The sequence below is a fragment of the Podarcis raffonei genome, chromosome 3 (assembly GCF_027172205.1).
Source record: "Podarcis raffonei isolate rPodRaf1 chromosome 3, rPodRaf1.pri, whole genome shotgun sequence".
Classification (NCBI taxonomy): domain Eukaryota; kingdom Metazoa; phylum Chordata; class Lepidosauria; order Squamata; family Lacertidae; genus Podarcis; species Podarcis raffonei.
In genome coordinates this window covers 85384708-85410529 of record NC_070604.1, presented here as the reverse complement: position 1 = coordinate 85410529, position 25822 = coordinate 85384708, and the positions used below count along the sequence as shown (strand labels likewise).

Here is a 25822-nt window from a genome sequence, read left to right as displayed (position 1 = left end):
TAGCCCAGGAAGGTTGAGTTGTTACAATCTCACAATGAAAGGGTTGTGGCAAAATGAAAGTGTTGTATTGGCATGGGAGATATTTTTTCAGCAGAGGAAATTCTACTGGAGTTATTGTGCATGTGCAATGCCTAATGGAGACTTCTCTTGTTCCTTACAGAAGCCCCTTGGAGAGCAATTTAGGAAGGAAGTTCATATCAGAAACCTTCCCTCTCTTTTCAAGAAGGTGAAGGCACCCCTAGATACAAATCCATTGGATAATGAAGATGGAAGCCTCATTGCGCTCTTTGAGCAATAGAAGCTCAGGACACTTTCACTACCCCCTTTTCTATTCTGTGTTCTTTCACAGTAGCCATTTGCCTACTTTGTCTACTCTTCCCCCTGTGTTTGGATTCAGCTCTCTCACTGGCCCCCCAGCTCTTTCTGCTTCGGAGGCTGGAGGACTGAGTTCGTCACATCCCATCTACTACACAAAACCTGTTGGATTTCCCTATTTCCATTTGCAGCTTTATTGCACAACCTCATTTTCCTTGGATGGAGCCTAGCCATTCAGCCCTATCAATCAGTGGACCAGTTCTGTCGGAACTAACTTTCACATGGGCACACAATGCTTTTCCAGCGAAGGCAGCATGCTGCCAGATCTCTACTATGTCTTCAATCAGGATCCCTGCACTGTGGCTGCCTCAATATGGCACTACCAGAGGACTCGTCTGCTTCCCTTTGGAAAGGCCCAGCTCTTCCAAGTTAACCCAAGTCTGCACACTGAGCACTGCTGAACCCGCCAAGTCTCGGCTGACTTCATGTTTCTCTAGAGAAGCAGCACTCTGCCATATATCCCATCAAACCGGAGACAGTTCAGGAACTGGTGAAGTCTCTCCTACTGTCAGTTTGGCTCAGCCGTACCTCAGGAAGCCTGAAGTGAACTATCGGTCCTCGTTTGGCCTAAGAACATTATCAAAATTGTATCCTAGTTTGAACTCTGGTCTTTGCTGTCAGACGCCCGAGTACTGTAGACAACAGCCCAGGGATACTTTGTGCTGGTCTGAAATACTTAAGAACAACTAGGATGAAATGCTGCATTTGGGGGTGCAGCAGCAGAGTTCTGGATTATTCTCTGCAGTGCCTGGTGGTTCAAAATGCCTCCAAATCGGGCCTTAAAGTAGGTTTGGGTATAGCATAGGATTCCTAGCCCGCTTTAAAGTTTAAATCTTCAGCACTAATTTGGTCTTTGCTTAACAACTGCCGCAGTAGTTTAGCTGGAGATGCAAAAGAATGTTCATTGGAGAGAAGTACCGGTATGTTTTTAAGTGGCTTTGCAGTGCATAGATCTGGTCACATTAATAGAAAAGTGTGAAGGAAGCAGGCCTTAAGCTGGTGTTCAGATCCTCACTAGTACCCCCAAATCTACTCCAACTTCTGTTTACCCTCTTAAAGTCTTGATCTCAGTGTAACTTTTATTAAAACAAAACTGCCACGACAAATAGCGTTGAAGTCTAGCCTAACTGTATTTATTGTGTCATGAGTATATTTTTAATTTTCTGTGGCCATAATAGAAAAAATAATAATAATGTTAAGGGGTTTTGGTAGGGATGTTGTATCTAAAGATGTCTCCAATCAATTGTGATACACCTCTGAATGTCAATAAAGCTCTTTCAGTTTTATACATAAATTCTTGGTCCTGGGTTTATTCTCACTAATTTGCAGTTAGTTCTCACTGAAGCAACTCTTCTCATGTTTTACAGCAGCTTTTTTACTATGACAAAACTTTTATAGGTCAAAAGCTACAAGATTACATTTGCAGCTGGAAAGCTCACAAAAGCTATTTAGTCTAAGTGTTCAAAGGTAAAGTTCATTGCTAAAATTATCTTGGCTATTCATTCTGAATATGGGGTAAAGATCAGTCCCTTAAGCAGATAGTTTATCACGCTCCTCAACAGTTGAAATTGCCAAACTACATATAAGCTATTAGCTCAATAATCAGCCCAACTACACCTCCGTTCATGTATTAAAATAAAGCAGTTAGAAGATAAAAAAATCAGCTTACTCCATAGGCAGTTGAGGCCTCAAAAATATTTAATAAATAATAGAGAAGCCCAATGACACCATATTTTTTAGAATTCTGCTATTTGAGTGGCAGAAGAATCATCATAGGCATTAGACCTTACTGTGTAGCACCTTTGAGATTATCCATCAATATATATCAGTGGAAAGTTAATGGCAATTCTCAGAAAAGGTGGTCCTGATACAGGTCTGATGTAGTCTTTAAAAAAGCAACTTAGAAGATATTGCAATTGCTGGAGCCTACCCATCTTCTGCTTGCAGGATATTTTTTATCCACTTATATCTGGCAAATTTGGTCTTTGCAATAAGCTGCCTAGTGGCATCACATATCCCTGCCTTTTCAGCCACATATCAAATTGAGTGCCACAAAAGTAAAAGGTACACAGCCACTTGCTTCAGTCTTTCACATCTGTGGTAGAGGGTCCATTTCTCCTTGTCTATTGACCCAGACTTGGTTGACGCCCTCCTTCATGACACAGCTGCAGCGATCCCAACCAAGTGAATCCTTATACTGAACTTTTCAGAAAGAAAAACTTATTTCTTTTGGATGAATTTAAGCTCCTCCAGGAACTGCTGACACTTTCCTATCAATACCTTGATTGCTTCACTCATCAGCACATCTGGAGGCAAGACACCTGTTGACTCAACAGAAACTGAAGAAATGGGATAGAATTAGGTCCAAGGTAGCCAGCTTAATAACTGAAAATACACAAAAAAAACCCCACCCCAAAACATGCTCCAGGCAAGGCAATTCAATTGGCAACATAATGCCTCAATGCACTGTGTGGTCTTATGCTCTTGTTAATAACCCTAAGAATTCAGAACAGTCTTGACATCCAGTGGGGGTGGCGGGAAGAGAGGACATTTCTGCTCTTTGAAAATCAACCATGTAACCATCAACAGCACTTTACTGTTTTTAGATTTTTAAGCACAGTTGAGGGGTAAGCTTAAACGTTTGAAGACTGAAATCTGGGGCTAAATCTGCAATCCCGACTATTCAGAAATAACTCATATTTATGACTTACTCTCAGGTAAGTAGAATTAGGTTGCAGCCTTACTCGGCTAAAATGATTGCCAACTTTGTTTCACATCAGTACATACATAAACAGATTTTATATAGAACTATAGGTAAAAGCATAGAAAACTACTTGAGGTCCCTTAGACGCATGACTACCACCCAGTTACTACATATAGTAAAATGTCAGAGAAAGGGGCAGCGACAGAAGCATTTGAAGGCTTACTCACAGATGTAGTGATCTCGCACCCGAGCCAAGCGCACAAGGTTTTTCAGGTCATTGTGACGAAAAATTTCTCTACTGAATGTGTCCAAGCGAGCGTTAGCCACTCTTGCCACTTTTTGCCCTAGAGAAACAGACCAACACATAATATGCTAAACAGGTATGCAAGTGTGTTTACTGAACGTTCCCTCTCTACTGCTGAATTACGACCCTTTCTGCATCCCAAAGACAAGGGACATATATTCTAATGAGGAAACAGTTTCAAAGAATTTCCTCAAGGCCAGAGCAGTGGGGCCAAAGGTGGCATTTTCCAGGCTAGCCAGAGGGCAAATACAGTTTAATCTTATTATGCATAACAACAGGCCTCAAGGGAATTTTACTCCCCAAGTATGTGTGCATAAATCATATTACTATTTTAAGGAACTCACCAAGACCTCAAAGAGAGTTTTCACAAGCTAAAATTATCCTGACATATGGATGGTCAGATAGGATAGGATAGGATCCCTGAAACATTGTGCAGACAACAAGCAGAAGGAAAGAATCGTAGCCCCAAGTTTTCAATTTCTACAAACCACACTCGACAAAATACCTGGGGGGCAAGGTGCTGTAGGCCAGAAATGAGACCTCAGAAGAATACACATTTACCCAGACTTGGTATAGAGATGGGGTATCAGCCTTTCTGGTTTTCTCATCTCAATAAACATAGCCTCTGATTTTTGCAATCTAGGGTAGAGATTGGCCCTCCAGAAACTGTTGGATGCCAAGTCTCTCTCATCAGTCCCAGTCAGCATGGCAAAGTCAGAGATGATGGGAGCTACAGTCTTAACAGCTTCTAGAGGGTCACAGAGTCCTCAAAGGGGAGGAGGTACAAAATACCTTTGATTTCCTGGACCTCAATAACCCCAGCAGAAAAGCAGTTCTTCAGCCTCTCAGCTGCTTCTCCTTCGATAGGCTGTAGTAGAGTGATTTCTGGCAATAGCCGGTAACTGGCTGTAGCCACTGGAGAAAACTTTGCATGGTCTTTACCTGAGTAAAGAGAGTGTTCATTAAATAAAAAATTGGAGAGGGACAGCCAGTAAGCAACATGGAACTGTTGTTTTGCTTTAATCAGCCACCTAAACTTATATACACAGCCAGTTCCTTGGTGGTTAATAATTCAAATTACCTTCACTACCTGAAACAGATTAGAAATCAGGTCATTTGGAATTCAAAACAGAGAAAGAATCTATTTCTGTTGCCGCATGATGGACCACACGCATATGGACTTTCATTAGCTGCAGAGACACCTTTGATATCCATTTGCTTGTGCAACAGGGCTTTCAGTTTCTCCTCTCCCACTGCAGTAGCCCAGGCAGGTGCCCCCTAAAATCTGCTCCAGAGAGTCACCCAATCCCTGGATTGGTAGAAGGTAGACGGGTGGACTCTTTTTGAAAGACCTCCACCCTTCAGCATCAGACACAGAATGTTCACAGCACCTAGTTACATAAACCCATCAGTATCTTTTACGCTAGGAAAGCCCTTGCTAACTAATTTGAGTTTCCAGTACAGTGGTACCTTGGTTCTTGAAACAGATCCATTCCAGGATTCCATTCAACTCCCAAACTGTTTGAAAACCAAGGCGTGGCTTCCGATTGGCTGCAGGAGCTTCCTGTACTCAAGCGGAATCCGCATCGGACGTTCAGCATCCAAAAAACGTTCGAAAATCAGAACACTTACTTCCGGGTTTTTGGTGTTCGGGAGCAGATTTGTTTGTCAACTAAGCCGTTCAAGAACCAAGGATCCACTGTACCTATGCTAATACAGATTGATTCAAATGATTCGGAAAGGTAGACTTTATACCTGACATGTCAAACTGGTAACAAGGCTGATTAACATGTCACATTCCTAGACACAAAAAACACCACCACTTTCCCTCCAAAGTTACCTAAGGTTGATTGGTCAACCTAAGTTCTAGGATGCTTTTCCTTGGCTGTTCCACACAATTTAGTCTTTTACCTTATGAAAATGGAAGCCTATAGTACCAGTCCTGCCAATGTAGATACAATTCCCATCCTCAAAATACTGATATTTGGTTGTTCAAACGGCAACCTTTTTAGGTGCATCCAATTGACGTGCGATGGCAGACAGGAGCCAGGAAAGTAACTCCTGCACAAAAAGGTCGCCGCCTGTACTTTACACAGCCCAAAGGTCACAGGCAGATCTTTAGCAATGCAAAGAAGTGAGAACTGCAAGGCCTCGCCATGGACCAGAGACAAGCTTCTTCCTTAAAGCAAAGGCAAACTACTGAAGAACAACCCAGAATGCCCATTCCAACAAACCAAAGACATCCTATCCTCTTGTAAAAAGGATATTAGCAAAACACATCTTGTAAATCACCAAGGAGCAAATACTAGCCAAACCCAGAAATCTCAGTGGTCCCATGCCCCACATTTCCAAAAAGTTTGCCAACTCCATCCCAGCACTCCAGCTGCCTCACCAATGCCTTTGACGCAGTGCATAAGTACATCGATCTCTTGGCCGGGACGCAGCTGGGCAATGAGGATGTCGTCATGTACAGGACGGAACTTGGCATTCATGTTGTCGGCCTGAGAGCCCAGTGGCACCCATTCCATGTGCTTGCTGTAAACTGAAAAAAGAAAAGGCCAAAAAAGACTTGCGTCTGTAACAAGGCAGACAACTGAATCAACTCTTAACTCCTCTCCCCACAAAAGGAAACAAACAATAGGCTGGAAGCTGGGGAAGGCATAAAGCAACTAATAATGCAAAGCAAGCTCTGGTGTTGTCATCTCAGAGCTTCAATTGTGAGAGAGCAAAGGGACTGGGGAATGTCTCTCTCATGACACTAATAGCCGAAGAAGGAGCAGCTTTACCTTTATGGTTGATATACAGTTCGTTAGGGTCAGACGATTCCTTGGCTGCCTGAGGATTCCTGTGGCACTTTATTTTCAACTGGAATTGCAGAGTGTTAATTTCATCACATTCATCTTCTGCAAAAGGAACGGAAGAATAAACTGAAGCTACCCTGAGCAACTGCCACTTCCACTGGATGCCCAGGTTCTTCTGGTGCAGGGGATGGCTAATCTCTTTGGGGGCCAAGCATTGCATTGACCCACAGTTAACCACTGGAGGCCAGGAGTCAAAGTGGGTGTGGCCAAAGTGTAAGAGTGGGTGTGGCCAAATTCTAAGGGATGCCTTTTTTTAAAGACACATTTTGTTGCGGCACAAATACCTTTTGGTATTACGCAATCACAGCAGTGGAGCCATGGGTTAAGTAAAATAAAATAACGATACATTTTTTTACTGGACAAATTGTGAAGAAGGCTACAAAAATCCTTTTGGCATTGTAATATCACGGTGGGAAGGGAACGGTAAAAAATAAATAAATTGTGGGGGGTTCTTAGTGGGCTGTATGCAGCCTGTAGACTAGCCACCATTGTTTTAATGTCTAGTCTGTCCTAGCCAATGGGATCTTCCACAAATTCTTCTCACCTTCACTCTTGTATTCAAAGAGACGAGGATCTGCACAGATAGGGATCAGTCCCAAGCGATGAGCTAGAATTTCATCCTGCACAATGGAGGTGTTATTGTACACAAAGACCTTCTCTACGGCCATGGTTGGCACCTAAGCAAGAGAAAGGGGGGAAAAAAGGTTGTTTCAAATCGATATCCAGACACATTTCCTCTCAAAGCAGCAGTCCTCAATAAAGAGCTACAGCGATCATTTCAGCCCTACCTGCATTGAAAGAGGCTGTGGTGAGGCTGCTCCTAAAGACGCTAGCTCTGGACCCTTTGGATTCGAACAGGTATCAGCCAGAATACCCCTTTTGGGGGAAGCTGACAGAGAGGGCCATGGTAGGGCAGCTGCAGGCATTCTAGGAGGACAACTTGGGACCAGTTTGCCTATGGGATCACCTTACCCCACATGTGCCCACTTGACCCCTTCAAATGGCAGAATTGGAACTACTACAGATGCCACGTAATACCTTTTTGAAATAACTTGGTTATTTAGTGTGTGTAAGTTCCCTGCACTTTGGAACTCCCCGCGCCTGCTAAAAATATTCTTGTTTAGACTAGCCCAATCAGATGCTTAGGAAGCTATGGTGATTTTAATCTGTTTCCATGTTTTAACCTTTGTGTGTTTTAAAGTATGGCTGTGATTTTTTCTCAGTTTTGTTGTTTTATCTTTTTGTAAACTGTTTTGCAGGTGTTTTTTTACAATGAAGTGGTGTATAAATAAAATGAAAGTTTGTTTAAAACTTCACTATTGGATTTTAAATTGCTTTAACCTGCCCTGGAACCATATGGTAAAATGTAGGTAAGAAATCAAGTAAAAATAATAGATGAGGACCAGTTTAGTGCACTGATGAGGACGCTGGGCCAGGAAGTTTATCTACACCTCACCATTAGCAAATTCATCAAGGATGGTTTAAAATATTACCAAGGCGTATTATTTTAAGAATGAGCTTGTGTGATTCAGCAAGTGGCCTATCTACTCCATTAGTGTGTTTGCAACAAAGACTAGCCAGGTGCCGCCAAGAATCTCATAAGCAGGGATGCCACCATTCATTCGTTAGTATGCAATGCAGGCGACTAAGATTGCTTCTAAATACAGAAAAATTAGCAGGAGTCTTGTGGCACCTTAAATTCCATCAAATGTATTATGGAATTAAGCTATCATGGAACAGCTCAGTTGGTTTGAGCATTGATAGCTCAGTTAGTTAGAGGGTGGTGCTGATAATGCCAAGGTCGCAGGTTCAATCCCCATATGGGACACCTGCATATTCCTGCAGTGTAGGGGGTTGGACTAGATGACCCTCAGGATCCCTTCCAACTCTACAATTCTATCATAAGAATATGAAGGTTTTGTGTAGTCACATTGGCCAAGAGCTGTTCCTTGATCCATGCTCTATGAAAGTGCCTAACACCAATGGCCACTGACACATCCAATAAAACACTAAAAATCTGATTTATACAAATTATCCCCAAAGGATTAGATAATCTATACACAGCACCAAGCTTGCTGTTCCAGACAACAGTTTTTCTAGATTCTAATGGCATCTGAAATTCATGAATGTCTGCTTGCTTTCCACAACAGAGAAGTATATTTTAAACATTGCAACGTTCAGTAGTGTTTCTATATATTTCAAATGGTTCTCAAGGCCTCCTACCTCATTTTGCCCACATTAGAGTCTTTAACTAACCTGCTCAACAGATTTCCCCCCCCCAACATATTTTTATATATTTTTCAGGGAAATCTGAAATACATTTATTTTATATTCTAAGACAACTCCATTCTGGTCTTTTTGTACTTGCAGAAAGGAGTAGCAGCCAATCCTGGGCAATAATGTTCAACTTGCAAGTGTCTTAGTAGCTGCTTGGGAAGAGAAATGTATACCTCAGCAAGCAAGATGCGTCGGAAGGCATTAGCAATGGCAGCATCAATCCCCACCATGTCAAATTCCAAAGTGCTTTCGTCCATGTGCGTCACATCTACTCTGAAATTCTGTTCAGGACAAGAAGGACAAGTGTTAAAAATGTACATTGTAGGCTTAATGTGATAAAAATGCCTTAATTGGCATTAAATAAAATGTGGCAAATAACCCACACAACCCAAGGACCTATGGCTGGTGCTCATTGGAAACCGTAGGGTGGAAGGCAAGGAGTCCAACATTAGGTGACACCAGAGCCAATGTCAGATAGAACCAACTAATTTTAGCTTTGCTACTATCCACCTCCCTCCTGAGTCATACAAGGACAACACAGAGACCAAGCAGGAGGAGGTTCATGGCCAGTGCCACTCCCTGGACTGGATGTAAGGAAGAAGGCAGGCAGGTGAGGACTGGTTCAGGGTTAGGTGAGCTGAGTAGGGCAGTGCCATATTTCTTCTAAGAGACCACCCTCCACTGACAACAGTGCAATATGACACAACAGCGTAAAAACTTAATGACAGAATGGGCAAAGGGCAATTGAACCAGAGTGAAATGTTTGCGTGAATAAACATGTTTTAACTGCCATTGGAGACATTATAATAAAGGTGCCTCCTGTATCTCTGACTGAGAGTCATTTGCCTACCAGCAGCATCATTCTCAACAAACCTCAAACTAAAATGCACTTTTTCACTTGTGTACCTTTGAAAAGCCTCCTGCGGCACACTTTAAACCCACAGCCCAGATGCATAGTGTCCAACTAGGCTGACAGCATTTCTGAATCCTTGTCTGAGCAGTACTACAGACTGAACAAAGCTACAAATCATTCCTAACCACTGGACATGCTGGCTGGAGTGATGAGATTTTTGATCTCAAATATCTAGATGAGATCAGGTTGGAGAAGGTTGACCTAGAAAAACAGGATATTCCACAACCCTACAGGTTGCTATTGTTGCATGCCCCCACAATCACTGAGTGATGCAAGATTCCAGGGGTTTAGGTGCTTACCCAGGGTTCATGTTTCCTTTTGGAAATGAGGAATAGTGGAAATTGTGGTGTCTTTCCAATATATGGTTTATTTACACATATATACAACCTGAGCCTACAATGGAGGGTCTTGTTTTTCCCATAGCCGCAGACTTTGATTCAATCAGAAATCAAACATTGCTCTCAAACGTTGTTATGACTCTCCCTTCAGCGTACTGCTATAGTTCTACGTCACCTCACTGCCAACTCTCAATTCTTGCTTTTGTCTTTTTCCAATTACCAGTCAGTTGAGGGAAGAGGGCATCCATTTGCTGTCTCACACAGATCCACTTTCCTTTGTTTCCTTTAACGGCGCATCACACTGGCTATCACCTCAACACAGGAAGCTAGCCTAGCTTATACTTTTACACTTGCTGGATCCAGGGGTTAGAAGGGAGCAGCATACAGCCTTCTTCCTCCCACCACAAATTCATAACACTATGAAGGACATCAGTAGGAACAAGAAAAAAACATTAAGAAGAGGTGGGAAACCTGGGGTTCTCCATATGCGCATGGACTACAACTTCCATCATCCTTAACTATTGGCCATGCTGGCTGGGGCTGATGGAGTTGGAGTCAAACAACATCTGGACGGCCACAGGAGGGGGGATCCCTGGCCTAAAGGAAGCCAGCATTTTAGAATGTCCAATAGGAAGATGTACTCCAACCCATTTACTTAAGCACCAAAAGTACTCACCTTTTCAAACTTCTCCTTGTCCCAGGCATCATCATATCCAGAGTAATTCCCAGGAAAGTCTGTTGTGTGGACCTGGAAGAAGAAAAGACCACAGCTCAGTGGTATAGCATGTAGTTTGCACCCACAAGGTTCCAGGCTTAATCCTCAGACAGAGCTAGGAAAGGCTCTTGTCTGAAACCCTGGAGAGTCACTGCCAGCCAAAGTATATGATACCAAGATAGACAGACTCAGGGTCTGACTCAATGTAAGGCAGATTCAGATGTTCAAAGGGCAGAAGGAATGGCAGATATTCACTTTATGTAGGTTTCTGCAGCACAAAGGGAGAGGGCAGAATTCACACGTGTGTGTTACTGGTCATCTAACGATTGCCCAATAAGTCGACTTGCATGTGGAAAGCAGGCAAAACTTCCCAAGCATCTCAGACACATCACTTCAACTCTAACACATCACTTTGTTTTTAATGAAGCCATTTCATATCTGCCAACCAAAAGATGTTTTCTGTATCAGTACAGTATTTTAGTTGGGTTTTTGCACTGGGTTTTTATTTTGTAATGGACATCAGTCATTAAAAAGACAGTATATATTAAATAAATATGAATCGTTGAGCAGGAACTACGCCTGTCCACACCAAAGACTGGCGCCACGCGCACGCAGCTCTCGACGCGTGTATGCCTTCCAGTCCCCATGAAGCCCCACACTCAGCCCTTTAGCTGCCTCCACTTCGGGACCAGAGATTGTCGCTCCTCCGGCACCTTTCCCGCTCTTTGACTTACGTTGCGGACGCCAAACTCGCCCAGGACCACCCGGCTCCGCATCTCTTCCACGCTCCTGGACGCCGCCATCTTCCCCTCCACCGGCTGCGGAAGAAACACGCAGCGGCGGCGCGCGGCGTCGAGTTTTGTTTTCAGGAGGAAGGCGGGGGGAGAGCAACGCTTTCTGAGTCACGTGATACAGGCCAGCCTATGGCTAAGGCACGTTCATAGACCGAAAGGAAAACACGTTGCTCGCGTTCAACCTGCCATGTTGTGCGTGGCGTAAAAAAAACGCTCTTTGTATCGGTTAGGCCTAGAGCTGAATACATATTGGCCTCGGGTGCTACCTGTTAGGCTTTCCTTTTCCTCTCTGTCCGTCTCTCACGTCTCGCGGCTTCATAGGTCCCTCCTTGGGCAACCTAGGCCGGAGCAACCAAGATGGCGCAAGGGATAGGTCGCCTGTCACGAAATGTCGCGAGAGCTCCTAAGTCTCCACGTCCTCAGCTTGGCTGGGACGGTCCATAACCTTATTGGGGAGGGTTGCCTTGGCTTCGTTACATCCGGGTCCCTCTCCCTGTATCTCCAGTCGGGGCCCTGGTTTCCTGTATCCTCCGCTAGTGGGGTGAGGCAGGAGGGCGGGCGCCTGCTCGCTCCCCGCAACTGGTGGCAGGAAGATGTCCGGACCCGGGGTGCCCACGGCCGCAGGCGCCGGAGGGGCGAGGAGTCCTGGGGCGGCGCCGGAGTGGGGAGCCTTCGAGGACAACATGCAGGTATGCGAAGGAGGGAGGGAGGAGAGAAAAGGGGTGCAGGATAGAGCCCCATCCGCGATGGTGTATGTACCCGGCGGGTTACGTTTGCTGCCCTGTTCCGGAGTAACTTAACCCGGAGTAACTGCCACCCTTCACATAATCATGGAAAATTACCCCGATTCGGGGTAAAGCCCATCAACCAACCCGCCAAGATGCTATGGAATTTACAATATTAGATGAGGAATGAGGTAAACTATGGTCAGATCCAACCCCACAGATCAGCTTCAGTCCGAGTAAAAGAAAACACATAGGTGGCATTTATGTCCGCAACGTTTGGCTAGAATTACAAAAGAGGGAGATCTGTCTATCTAATGTATTAAGACCAACCACAACAACTCACCAACCTGCTTCAAATGCTCCTCTTCTACTTGAAAGTTAGGGGAAGTAGTAATTATTTTCATAGCTGGCGGCTGTCAGTCAGGGCCGTACACCTCAGTCCTAACCATGTTTCCTCAGAAGTATGTTTTGTTGAATTCAGTGGGGCTTACTCCCAGGTAAGTAGGATTAAAATTGCAGTCATAAGTGGTATTTGCTTTCCTCCAGCCCTGCTGGAGTTGGTTTGAAACTGCCACATCTGGTATTGGAGGACGGCAAAATGTTCTTGGTTTTTAGCAATCTGTATACACACACACACACATATATATATCCAACCAAAATGTACTTCAGGGAGAAAGATGTTCCGGTTTAAGGAGCTGACTGTCAGTTTCAGGCATGGATGCCAGGTCTACCGATGTATTACTTATGGCTTCAGTCATAGAATCATAAACTTGTAGAGTTGGAAGGAGTGCTGAGGGTCTTCTGGTCCAAACCCCCTACAATGCAGGAATCTCCGCTAAAGCATCCATGACAAACGGCCATTCAACCTCTGCTTAAAAACCTCCCGAGGGAGCCCATTCCACTGTCAAAGAGCTCTTAGTGTCAGAAAGTTTTTCCTGAAGTTTAAGTTGGACCCATATATAATATAGGGGAGAAGTGGGGAAGCAGCATCTTGTAAAATGTAAAATTTTGACTAGCAGGTATCAGCAAATTGTGTCACTATTTAGGTAAAATATCATTCATTTTAGGCTTTGTTAAGTTGTCCTATGAATATTTATGCTTACAACATATTCAAAACTTCAGTAAAATAAAATCTCCACCTTGTGCCACAAGGTGAGAGCAAGGCGAGGTTCCTTGAGAACGTTCCAGAGGTGTGGGATTGTAGCTGAGAAGGCCCACTTCCTGATCATCAGGGCCTTGTTTTAAGTAGTGAGAGCACCCATAATTACTGTAGTGTACAGACTGGTTTAGGTGAGAGCAGTGTTAGAAACTGGGATAGAAGCGCTAGGACCCAAATGGCTTCTGGCACCTGGGTTGTGGGTGTCAAAACAGAATATCTAGTCACCATTTGCCGGGGGGGGTGGTCGGCACCACTTTTTATGTATTATTTTGATAAGCATGAATTAATACGCAATTCACGTAAGTGACACATTGTTAATATCACATTTTTAGCAGAAATTGTTAATACATGTTTAATTTGGTGTTTACAATAAAAATACTCTTTATTGTTAAACTCCTTAACATATTGTCTATCCTTAAGATTTATTGTGAGGCTTCAAAGCACATGCGTTTCAGTAATCCTTGGGTGTCAGCCAGGCACAGCAAATGGCACCCAGCTACCTTTAATGCTTTGCATATCTTTGCATTATTCAGGGCGGGGGCTCTGCTGTAATTGATATGGAAAATATGGATGATACATCTGGCTCCAGTTTTGAAGACATGGGTGAGATACACCAACGCATGAAGGAAGAAGAAGAAGTGGACGCAGAGGCAGCAGCTGCAGATGAGGAAGATGGCGAGTTCTTGGGAATGAAGGGCTTTAAGAGTCAGTTGGGTCGGCAAGTAGCTGATCAGGTAAGCTGCATTATAATTGGTTTGTTCTTGATTCTCTGCTGTGAAGAAGTTCTAAGCCCAGAAGACTGCTGGTTCCTGCAAGCTCATTGACTGTAATCCTCTAAGGACAATGATTGGCGTTTCTTCCAAAGCATAGTCTTGGGTTCAATGTTCACATTTGTCTTTCTCAGATGGACAACATATATTCTGTGACCTGCACATGGGCCACAGGCCTTGTTATATGCATGCAAGACTGCATGCAAGATTTATGAAAACCTATTACCCAAATTTAGATTTAGCTCCTGTTCTTTTAACCCATACAGTAGAAAACAGACCGTTTATTTCTCTTCTGGTTGGAGAAACATAAGCTAGACTTGTAAACTTCTTTGACATGTGTTTTTTTTACAATCAAGCAGTATATAAATAAATTTTATGAAAATAAATAACTGCATATCCCCCTGTCATGCTCCAGGGGATTCCCTCCGGGGCTAGAGTCTCAATCCCAAGAGGAAGAAGCCAAGAGCATAAGGTCAAACAGATTCCTCGCTGGCCTTGCAGACAACTTCATTGTCCAGAAAGTGGGAGAAGCAACAAGAGGAACAGCTATTTTAGATCTGGTCCTAACCAATGTTGATGACCTGGTTAGTGGGGTAGAAGTGGAAGGATCATTAGGCGCGAGTGATCATGCTCTTCTGAAGTTTACAGTACAGCAGAAAGGAGCAGCCAGGCATACTAGGACTCAGTTTCTTGACTTTAAGAAAGCCGACTTCATAAAACTTAGGGAAGTGCTGGGTGAGATCCCATGGACAGTAATACTAAAAGGAAAGGGAATTTATGATGGCTGGGAGTTTGTTAAGAGGGAGATAGTAAAAGCACAACTTCAGGCAATACCAATGAGACAGAAACATGGAAGGTACCTAAAGAAGCCAGGGTGGCTATCTAAAGAACTTTTAACTGAGTTAAGATTAAAAAAGGACATGTACAAAAAATGGAAAAGGGGGGAAACCACCAAAGAGGAATTCAAACAAATAGCCAGCACGTGTAGACACAAAGTCAGAAAAGCTAAAGCACAGAATGAACTCAGGCTTGCTAGAGAGGTTAAAAGCAACAAAAAAGGCTTTTATGGGTATGTTCGTAGCAAAAGGAAGAACAAAGAAACAGTGGGGTCACTCAGAGGAGAAGATGGTGAAATGCAAACAGGGGACACAGAAAGGGCTGAACTCCTCAATGCCTTCTTTGCCTCAGTCTTCTCCAATAAAGAAAACAATGTCCGACCTGAAGAATTTGGAGCAAATGATTCAGCAGAGGAAACAGCCCAGAATAACTAAGGAGATAGTACAAGAATACTTGGCTAGTTTAGATGTATTCAAGTCTCCAGGGCCAGATGAACTGCATCCAAGAGTATTAAAAGAACTGGCAGGTGTGATCTCAGAACCACTGGCAGTCATCTTTGAGAATTCCTGGAGAACAGGCGAAGTCCCGGCAGACTGGAGGAGGGCAAATGTTGTCCCTATTTTCAAAAAGGGGAAAAGAGAGGACCCAAATAATTACCGCCCAGTCAGTCTGACATCAATACCAGGGAAGATTCTGGAGCAGATCATTAAGCAAACAGTCTGTGAGCACCTAGAAAGGAATGCTGTGATCACCAATAGTCAGCATGGATTTCTGAAAAAGAAGTCATGTCAGACTAACCTGATCTCGTTTTTTGACAGAATTACAAGCCTGGTAGATGAAGGGAACGCAGTGGATGTAGCCTACCTTGATTTCAGCAAGGCATTTGACAAGGTGCCCCATGATATTCTTGTAAAGAAGCTGGTAAAATGCAGTCTTGACTATGCTACCACTCAGTGGATTTGTAACTGGCTGACTGACCGAACCCAAAGGGTGCTCATCAATGGTTCCTCTTCATCCTGGAGAAGAGTGACTAGTGGGGTGCCACAGGGTTCTGTCTTGGGCCTGGTCTTATTCAACATCTTTATCAACGACTTGGATGATGGACTCAAGGGCATCCTGATCAAATTTGCAGATGACACCAAACTGGGAGGGGTGGCTAACACCCCAGAGGGCAGGATCACACTTCAAAACGACCTTGACAGATTAGAGAACTGGGCCAAAATAAACAAGATGAATTTTAACAGGGAGAAATGTAAAGTATTGCACTTGGGCAAAAAAAATGAGAGGCACAAATACAAGATGGGTGACACCTGGCTTGAGAGCAGTACATGTGAAAAGGATCTAGGAGTCTTGGTTGACCACAAACGTGACATGAGCCAACAGTGTGACGCGGCAGCTAAAAAAGCCAATGCAATTCTGGGCTGCATCAATAGGAGTATAGCATCTAGATCAAGGGAAGTAATAGTGCCACTGTATTCTGCTCTGGTCAGACCTCACCTGGAGTACTGCGTCCAGTTCTGGGCACCACAGTTCAAGAAGGACACTGACAAACTGGAACGTGTCCAGAGGAGGGCAACCAAAATGGTCAAAGGCCTGGAAATGATGCCTTATGAGGAACGGCTAAGGGAGCTGGGCATGTTTAGCCTGGAAAAGAGGAGGTTAAGGGGTGATATGATAGCCATGTTCAAATATATAAAAGGATGTCACATAGAGGAGGGAGAAGGGTTGTTTTCTGCTGCTCCAGAGAAGCGGACACGGAGCAATGGATCCAAACTACAAGAAAGAAGATTCCACCTAAACATTAGGAAGAACTTCCTGACAGTAAGAGCTGTTCGACAGTGGAATTTGCTGCCAAGGAGTGTGGTGGAGTCTCCTTCTTTGGAGGTCTTTAAGCAGAGGCTTGACAACCATATGTCAGGAGTGCTCTGATGGTGTTTCCTGCTTGGCAGGGGGTTGGACTCGATGGCCCTTGTGGTCTCTTCCAACTCTATGATTCTAAGCCTCTTCGTGAAACACTCAATAAGGGCAGCAGGGTTGAAGGTTCAGCACAGGCCAAGTAAGCCAAATTCAAGCACTGGAAACCAGTCTAGTTCCAAAATGTGATCCAGAGGAAAGGTCAGGCAACAGCCAAAGCTGAATATCATAGGAGTTCAGGCACGGAAAAGGAGCTGAAGACCTGCATTGTTTCCAATGGGGCTCAAGAGGGAGACCTTATATCTTGGCTTCCTAGACCACACCCTAACCACAACTGCTGGTAGTAAAGGAGTTCTATGGGACTCACAAGTAGATGCTTCACAAGCCTTGCCATGGCTTTGGGTCCAAAGACCTATGTTATGTCATCCCTCTTCAACCTGCCCCTTTTGGCGGCAGCATTTTCAAGAACTGATGGGTGGCTTCACCTGCTCCTTTGACAGCTCCAAGCCTTCCTTCAGCAGGGCCCCTTGAAAGAATCCTCAGCACTGGTTCCATGAGTCCCTGCCTGTTCCTCAAGGTCCTCAACCTGTGGACTGTCTGGTTAACTCTCCAACGGCTTCATGTCTGGCACTGGGTCTGGCCAGGCATGACACCCCCCTATTGCACGATCTTGCATTCCTCGTGAGAAACTGAGCAAGAATCAGCAACATGCCTGAGCCTTCTCCGCATTCATTTGCAGAGGTAGTAGTCTCTACCCACAGCTCCAAACTACTGTCTTAACTTTCATAACAGCATAAATTTCTGTTGCACAAAGATCACTGGTGTGTGGTGCATTCCAAAATATGGCATGAATGTTGATCCCTTTGCAAAAGCTGTAGAATTCAATGCAATAATCTGGTCATCAGCACTAAGAAAGGAGAACTCAGTTTCTTACAATCTCTCTTTTCTAGATGTGGCAAGCAGGAAAGAGACAAGCCTCCAAGGCTTTCAATCTCTATGCCAACATTGATATCCTTAGGCCCTACTTTGATGTTGAGCCAAACCAGGTTCGGAACAGGTAAGCAAATGGCAGGTTCATCCTTCCACTTTTCCAGCTTTGCCTTGTCTACCAGTGGCTTTCCAAAGGCTGCTGTTTATTATGTTAATAACAGAAGCACAATTCATTTAAGAAAGCAGTTACCTGGCACCCCACATCTTTGTTATTAATAAGCTGGCTGTTCAGATTATAGAGACAAGTACCACACATCCGTTTTGCTTACCAGCCTTTTATAATGCAGCTTTAGGGGAGATGTTCAAGAATTCTTTTAGCTGTGCTGTAATTTCTCAAACCATTTATTACAAACTTTTTCATTTTCAATCTTTTGAATTAGACAGGATCAGGGTTGTATATATCTCCCACCTACCAACCACCCCAGGCTTTGTATCCATTTTAGTGGCATGCTAATGAGACTGGGGGTGTACCCCTGCTCTTGCCTCTCTCCTCGCCAACCCTCCCCATGAACCTTGCCAACCACCTCTACTACCTTTAGACCTCATCATACCCACCCTCCCTCTCCTTAGACCTCCTCCTGCTCATACTGCCAGCCTCACTAGCAACACTATTTCATCCTTAGCAACAGAGAGTGAGGAGGGAGGTGGTGGCAGATCAGGATGGTTGCTGGGAAGCTGCCCTGTCCTGCCTGATGGTTCCTCCATGGCTCACCTGAACAACCCACCAACCTACCTCTGTCTCACTCCTCCACTTCCCTTCTCACACTCCTGTGCTGCTACGATGTCCCAGCAGCTTTTAGAAGTCTGTCATCACACTCAGACACCAAGTGAACTGCAAAATGACATTAAGTTTTTATTGTATGTTAAGATATGAAGCCTTCCATCATTAACATTTTGATCTACAGTATCAGATCTGTCATAAGTTAATTTTTATTTATTTTTTAAATTTATAGCCTGATTTTTAGTCTGCTAGTTGTATGTGAATTTTAAATGAGATGTTTGTTCTAAGAGACCTTGCTGCTTGTTCATTTGTTCATAGCTATTAACTCTCTCGTGCACATCTTGTTCTCGTTTAGGTTGTTGGAGTCTATGATACCTGTTAAGATGATTAATTTTCCCCAGGTGAGTTTGTGTGGTAGATAATAGGTTTACGTTTTTTGTGTCAGAAGAGCAGGGAGCTTTTAGCTGGGGCTCTGCTTCACTTTCCCCCTCTCTAAAGTTGGTGAGGTACTCTACCTGTGTGCCAGTGTGGATGTGCATTGGTGTGTCCTCGGATGTGGAATCCGTAGGTCAGAAGCTCTTTGGGGCAGGTTGACTGCTTTCCTATTCCAGACATAGTGGGGCCATACTTTTGTTGTTCCTTTCTGCATTTGTATTCCTCTTCACAAATTCATGTGTCGTTAAAATCCCACCCAACTGATCAATTACACCTTTCCTCTTTTATAGAAGATTGCTGGTGAACTTTATGGTCCCCTCATGCTGGTCTTCACACTGGTGGCCATCTTGCTCCATGGAATGAAGACATCTGATACTATCATTGTAAGCAAAAGAGCTGGTTTTCCTGACATGTTCCTATCCAGAGCCTTATTTAGCTTTTGAACTTTCTGCACAGGAGTGTTGAAGTATCTTAAACGTTCTATGGTGAGAGAGAGTTCTGTGTATGAGGTGCAAATAATTACTACTACAGACTTCACTCCAGTTGACTTTCATGGCAATTACTGCTTGATAGTCCCATTTCCAGTTTGAAAAGAGTGCTCCTCTAGCTTCTCTTGCTTTTTCAACAGAGGGAAGGCACATTGATGGGTACAGCAATTGGCACCTGTTTTGGTTATTGGATAGGCGTCTCCTCCTTCATCTACTTCCTGGCATACTTGTGCAATGCTCAGATCACCATGGTCCAAATGTTGTCGCTATTGGTAAGTAAGAATAAGCTCTCCAATCAACTAACAGTCTCCGAGAGTGTCTAAAGCAGGGGTGGGGAACTGGATCCAGCCAGTGGACTCAATTTTACTCTCCTTTAACCCTATGGGCTAGATTAGGCAGGAGATGGGCAGGTACCTGGCATCCATGTGAAATCGGGTGACACAGCGCTTTGAAGACCCAATAGTCAGTTGACCATTGAGACATCAAATCCTCAAGCAGGGGCTTGCAAAGAGCTTTGCACTGTGCATTGAACTCCTGACATCTGAGCACCAGTGCTTCAGAAGCCAGGTGCACCACAGTTGCTGGTGTTTCAAAAGGCCCTATTGGCTCAGCCACCTTTTTACATGTACACATTTGACATCATGCATGATACCAGATGATTGGCAGATGGGCGTGGCTTGACAAAACGGTCTGGTGGGTCAAATAGGAAAGGCTGGGGAAGCTAATGACGCATGCGGGCTGGAAGTTCCCCAGCCGCGGTCTAAAGAGGACTGTGAATTTCCCTCTTGGTAGATAGTTTTGTATCTTCACCAAGTATAGAGCAACAGCTCTTTCTCTTTGGGGTTGATTTGAGTGCAGTGGTGAGGTTGTCAAGTCATTGATCTTCTTTGGTTAAAGAGATGTTTTAAATAATGCTTTAAATAAACTGGAAAGGGACAATGACTGTGAAATTAGGCCATTCTCGTTAGCTTCCAAACACTCTCCAGGCCTGTGTAGTGATTAACCCCATAATATATTCAGACATGCCTTGGGCATAATCTGACATTTGTCTAATAGCTCTAGTAGCCAGGCATAATTCTGACATTCAGCTGCAGTACATTGACTTGTACAGCTCCTGGCACTTTAGGCTGTGTGAGAAAATGCAGTCAGAATATACTGCTGCTTCTGCTTGGAGGTTTTCACATGCCCTCATGCTTGTCTCTAATGGGTTCCCTTCCTACACACAGGGCTATGGACTTTTTGGGCACTGCATCACCCTCTTTGTCACCTACAACATCCACTTCCACTCCCTTTTTTATATCTTCTGGCTGGTGATTGGCGGCCTCTCCACATTAAGAATGGTGAGTAACAGCATGTCATGCTTCATGCATATCAGTTTTTAGGAGTTGTTCAGAGATATGTAAGAATTAGTAGCTGCATTTTCTCCCCCCACCGCCACTTCCTTCTATATCCCTTTTTCTATTAGCATCCGGTAGATTGTGTATACCTGCCCTAGGTTATGAAATGTTTAATGTATTATGCACTCATCAGCCATTGAATGCCTCCCTCAAAATTAGCACCTCTATCATTCCAAGTATGTTGACTGAATAGCATTAAAACCATATTATATAGTGGCTATTTCTGGTTGGATGGTGCCTTGTATGCCTCCTTCTGGCAACTCCTGAGGTCAAGGTGGTTCCAAACATACTGCTATGCTTTCCTTTGGACCACATCAGTGAGGCTGAGAGGGAAGGTCTTGTCGTCTGGGCAGCCCAAGACCTCCATGCACGCTGCCCGTACTTGCACCCCAGGGAGGTCACTTCGGTGATGCTAACACAGTGGTTTGCCTTCACCCCTGGAGGCGCACTCCATTGTCTCTCGGGGCAGATGGATGCTGACAACAATGGTGGCTACTTTAGCCATCCATCAAATACACATAAAGAATACTAACAAAAGGAATCACAGGTCTGGTGATGTAAGTGCTTTTCGGACGCGGTTGAATCCCTCCCTCTCTGCTTTGGCTATAGGTAACGGGAGACTTGAAAGATGTTGTGTTTTGAAACTAAGGATCTCGTTTCCATTTCAGCACGTAAGAACTGGCTCTTGTTTAGTGGTGTGTGGATTCCCAAAGACCTCTGCTAACCTCATGCACCATTTTGTCATATCACTAGCTGGCAACAGCTGCTTTCTCAGTTTTCCATCGACACATTGCCCATGAGATCTGGTTTAAATACCCAAACTCTGGTGGCACTTGGAGGCACGGCTATAGGAAATATTTAAAGAAGGAATTGAGAGGTTTAAAAGTGTATTCATCCATGTGAAACCAAACCACACATCCCTGTACCTCTTAGGCCTGTGAATTTTGTGGGAAATGTTGCCATAGGAAATGATAGCTCTGTTGCCTTATGCATTTGTACTTTGGGTTTTATAGCCAGAGTTTGAGAAACCTATGAGATATGTCTTTCCTAGGTTGCTGTGTTGGTGTCACGCACAGTGGGGCATACCCAGCGACTCATCTTGTGTGGAGCGCTTGCTGCCCTGCACATGCTCTTCCTCCTTTATCTGCACTTCGCTTATCACAAGGTTGTAGAAGGTAAGAGAGATCAATGCTGGCTAGTAAGTTTTTGGAAGCACACACTTCCAGCTCTTTGTAGTTTTTGCCCCATTGAAATGAAGGCTTCAGAACTCTGTGAGAACATCACCCAAAGGATTCTCTGTTTCATGCCGCATCTTCCACTCCCTGTGAGCAGATCACTACTTGGATTTCATAAATTATATGGTCTGAACCCCATTCCTTCTTTGAGACCTTTCACACATAATGGTTTTCCTGCAGAGCTGAAACTTCTGCACATGGTAAATGTGCACACGTTTGTCACAAGTGATGAATGCACAGATGTATATGACATTATTTAAACCCAATAAGTAGCCACCTCTCTCACACACAGACACATACACACTGACTCTCATGTTATACAAATAAAAGCAATGAATTCTGAGTCCCTAAAATGTCTGAGAGGGAGTAGATTCTGTTTGTGTTACTCAGTACGGAACTTGATCAGGTAGATAGAGGCTTGTTTTTCAAGCAGCTTTGAGAGTGCACTGAAACAGTTGATGTTTTGTACAGTCTGCTGTGTTAACACTTGCATTCAACGTCTTGTGATCTGCAACAGTTGTACTGCTTATCATATCAAATCCTGAACTTTATTCAGCCTGAACCGACAGCAGTCTTGCATTGCCCCATCTCTGCCTTGGTGGGCAGAGTGAATCTGCGGCATGTTGCCCATGTAGCAAAATACTTTCCTAATGTCATCTGCTATGAAGAGCACAGTGCTCAGCTACACCATGATTCTGGAAGCTGGGTATATACACAGTTCCATCTCAAGACCAACTGCTTCACTGAACTGCAGATTTGATGTGTATTGAGAAAAATAACATCCAGGAAGACACACGCGTATAGGAGGCTGAAGATATTAATGCTGTGAATCAGCAAAGGGCCAGAGTAATATGAAACAAAACTGATGTAAGTACAGCCTACATTTAATATTGACTAGCCCTGTTCCTTTTCTCACAGGCATCCTGGACACGTTGGAAGGACCCAACATCCCTCCTTTTCAGAGAGTTCCCAGAGACATTCCAGCTGTTTCCTCTGTGGTACGGAACATGACAACCAAAGCAGTTGGACTTAACTTATAGCCTTACAGACTGTGCGCCCCCTGCCTCTACATAGGTCATGTACTCTGTTGCTGTTACCTGGGAAAAGGGACAAAGTAACGGGAGCAGGACCTGGCTTTATCTGCAGATCTCCCCTTGGAAACGGAGAGCAGCAGAAGAGAGAGAAGATGTATTTGTCCGGTTTTGGCCAGATTGTACTGGGCAAAGCTCTTTTTCTGGCCCACTTAGCTTGGATTGCATAGCTCATTCACTTTCCTCCATACACCCTTTGTTCTTGCTCTTGTCTCTTTAGCCTGTGTACTTGTAATCCTCTTCTTTGCTGAGGGAAGAATTAAATTTAATGGATGTCTGTTCTGAGCAATCTCTTCCATTGGACCCACGTCATAAATTAAGAAGAGCAGAGCAGATAGTTCTGTCCTGTTTGTTCTCCTGCTATGTTCTAAAATCCAACCAAAACTGGGGCTATAATTTCATTTGCCCAAGTTGCTTCCCTCAAGTGAGCAGCATTTGATTTTGGTTGATGCAAACAATGGCAGGCTATGAGCCTGTCCAGATCTCAGATTAATATGAGTGGTCAACCCTTTGTGCCTCTTTTAATTCCCCCTTGTCCATGTGGTGTTCTCTCCCAACTGCTGCTGTCCTCCACACTTTCTCCTTCCTAAATCTGGAGATTTAGTCTAAGAATACAGATAAATTTGCATGAGAGCCTGAAAGGAATTAAGGGCAGAATTTAGCTACTTTTCAATAATAAGGAAAAAGTCATCATTTAAAAAGAAATACCAGTGGCACTGGCTTTTCTGAGTTATTAATACAGAATAAATCTCTCTGGGTTCCTTACAGAAATTGCAGAACAAAAGGACATAACCCACATATTCCATTTACTGAGTTGTATTATTGTAAATAATGGACATGACTAATTTAGGCCCATTAATTTCAATAGGTCTCTGAATATAACATGTTTAGACACAAGCCTCTGATTGCACTGGAACAAAGATGTTCATTAAGCAGAATCTTATTAAATTGGCCAGTTAGTGAAGCAGAGAGCAGATCATTAAAACAAGTCAACTTAAATGCTGTCCTATCTTTGTAATTAGTTAATGTTGACAAGTGTGAAGCCTTCACAGTTACATAATTAGGAATATTGCTTTGGAATAGTGAAGAGCAAGACTTAACAGCTGAAATTCTCAGATAAAAATCCAGATCTATTAATCTCTGGATAACAGAAAGCTGAGCCTTTTTTAGACCATAATTACCATAACTAGTTAGGTTACATTTGCTGATACATGTGGCATGGTACATTCTATTCACAATTTCCATTAGAACACAAAGCACTTTCATTTATTTTTTTGCCCTGGTCTAATTCTCTCCTTTTTTTAAGGAGCCAGTACGTAATCAGGGATATAGAAAAGAGGGATTGAGATTCATTTAACAAGAAAAAGATTAAAGGTTTCTGTTTTTTGAAAAAATGGTATAAATAAAATGCAACTCTTAACACTAATGGGTGTATCATGAATATTGAACCTTACAAATCCTTCTAAATTTCCAGTGCCTTTTCAGATTACTGGGTTTCAATGTGATAAGGCCAATGTTTCCTACAAAGTACCTTAGCCAATAAGGGAATAAAACTTGTAATAGTGGTAAACCATTCTCACTTGTGGAAATTGGTGAAAACGGTAACATAATAGTTGGTACTGTCAGAACAACTGGAACAATTTTACCAGATTTGCCACCATATATTTGAAACTATGTCTGCATGGGAGGGTTACCACATTCTTTATTTTAAATAACCCAGCCATGTGGGAAACGGTATGGGGGGGTGGTGAAAAATGCTGCTGTATCTTCCACATGGCCTATACTGCACACCAAAAGCCCAGCGGCTGGCACATTGGACAGGTGGACAGCTATGCAGGTTGGGCTCAAGTATCCAAATGAGTGTATGTACTCAAAATATTTAATTTAATTCTCTCACTCACATACATACACTGACAGTTCTTAGCCCTGCATTCTCATCTGTGCACAGGCTTGGATCTGAAGAATCACGGCTTGAGTCCTGATTGCCTAGTAGAACCTTCCTGCTCAACGTCCCAATACATCTCTTATTCCCCAAGCCATTCCTGGGGGTGCAGGGGCCCTCCCAGGTGGTATGCAACATAATAATAATAATAATACCTTTATTGTCAATGTACAACCTGTGTACAATGAAATTATCCGAGCCTCCCTCCCCCCCCAAACACTCAAATCTCATTGCACTCTGTGTGCTTGTTGCACAACACACCAACCCCGAAAGTCAGTTGCACTATATTATTTTCCGTTCAGCAGCCTAACAGCCCACGGATAGAAACTGTTTGTTAGCCTGTTGGTACGACTGATTAGACTTCTATATCTGCTGCCCGAGGGTAGAAGATTAAAGAGGTGCTGGCTGGGGTGTGAATCGTCCCTGAGAATTTTTCTCGCTCTCCTAAGGCAATGATCCCTTGTGATGTCATCTAGCGGGCTCAGAGGACAGCCCATGATATCATGTGTTCACCACCCTCCGTAAAGACTTTCTGTCTGTGACTGTCAAGCCAACGTACCACACTCTGATACAATATAAGGACAATTTCTATTGTGGACCGGTAAAAGGAGGTCATCAATTGTTGTTTAACATTGTTCTTTCGCAAGACCCTGAGAAAATAGAGTCCCTGTGGGGCCTTCCTAATCACCTCAGTTATATTGTTTTTCCAATTGAGGTCTTCACTAAGGTAAACTCCCAGGAATTTAAAGGAAGAGACTCTCTCCACACAACCCCCCCCCCCCCGATATATAATGGGGCTAGTTCCCCTCTCTTCCTCCGAAAGTCCAACACCATCTC

At 43.7% G+C, this 25822-nt stretch overlaps 3 protein-coding genes across 5 annotated transcripts in view; 2 read left to right on the top strand and 1 right to left on the bottom strand.

Moving 5' to 3' along the window:
- Positions 1 to 1669, top strand: part of XPO5 (exportin 5) — a 35488-nt gene extending 33819 nt beyond the window's left edge. For both annotated transcript variants that reach the window (XM_053382853.1, XM_053382852.1), the window contains exon 32: positions 161 to 1669. In XM_053382853.1, the coding sequence (XP_053238828.1) occupies positions 161 to 298 (138 nt within the window). In that variant the 3' untranslated portion in view covers positions 299 to 1669. The remainder of the gene's footprint in view (positions 1 to 160) is intronic.
- POLR1C (RNA polymerase I and III subunit C) lies at positions 1487 to 11642 on the bottom strand. Of its 2 annotated transcripts, none has more exons than XM_053382863.1 (9): positions 11548 to 11642; positions 10449 to 10520; positions 8695 to 8802; positions 6789 to 6921; positions 6170 to 6286; positions 5776 to 5925; positions 4176 to 4325; positions 3307 to 3423; positions 1487 to 2714 (listed from the first exon to the last, which is right to left on the bottom strand). In XM_053382863.1, exons 3-9 carry the CDS (start codon positions 8776 to 8778, stop codon positions 2596 to 2598), a joined length of 870 nt encoding a protein of 289 aa, XP_053238838.1. In that variant the 5' UTR covers positions 8779 to 8802; positions 10449 to 10520; positions 11548 to 11642; the 3' UTR covers positions 1487 to 2595. The 2 variants fall into 2 exon arrangements, with proteins under 2 accessions (XP_053238838.1, XP_053238837.1); XM_053382862.1 differs by lacking the exon at positions 11548 to 11642 and adding an exon at positions 11222 to 11526.
- Positions 11643 to 11765: 123 nt separating this feature from the next.
- On the top strand, positions 11766 to 23320 carry YIPF3 (Yip1 domain family member 3). Its single transcript, XM_053382861.1, has 9 exons — positions 11766 to 11970; positions 13699 to 13899; positions 17637 to 17743; positions 18753 to 18798; positions 19123 to 19215; positions 19461 to 19592; positions 20547 to 20660; positions 21769 to 21892; positions 22871 to 23320. The coding sequence occupies exons 1-9, from the start codon at positions 11875 to 11877 to the stop codon at positions 22990 to 22992; spliced, it is 1035 nt and encodes a 344-aa protein (XP_053238836.1). The 5' UTR covers positions 11766 to 11874; the 3' UTR covers positions 22993 to 23320.
- The last annotated feature ends 2502 nt before the right edge of the window (positions 23321 to 25822 follow it).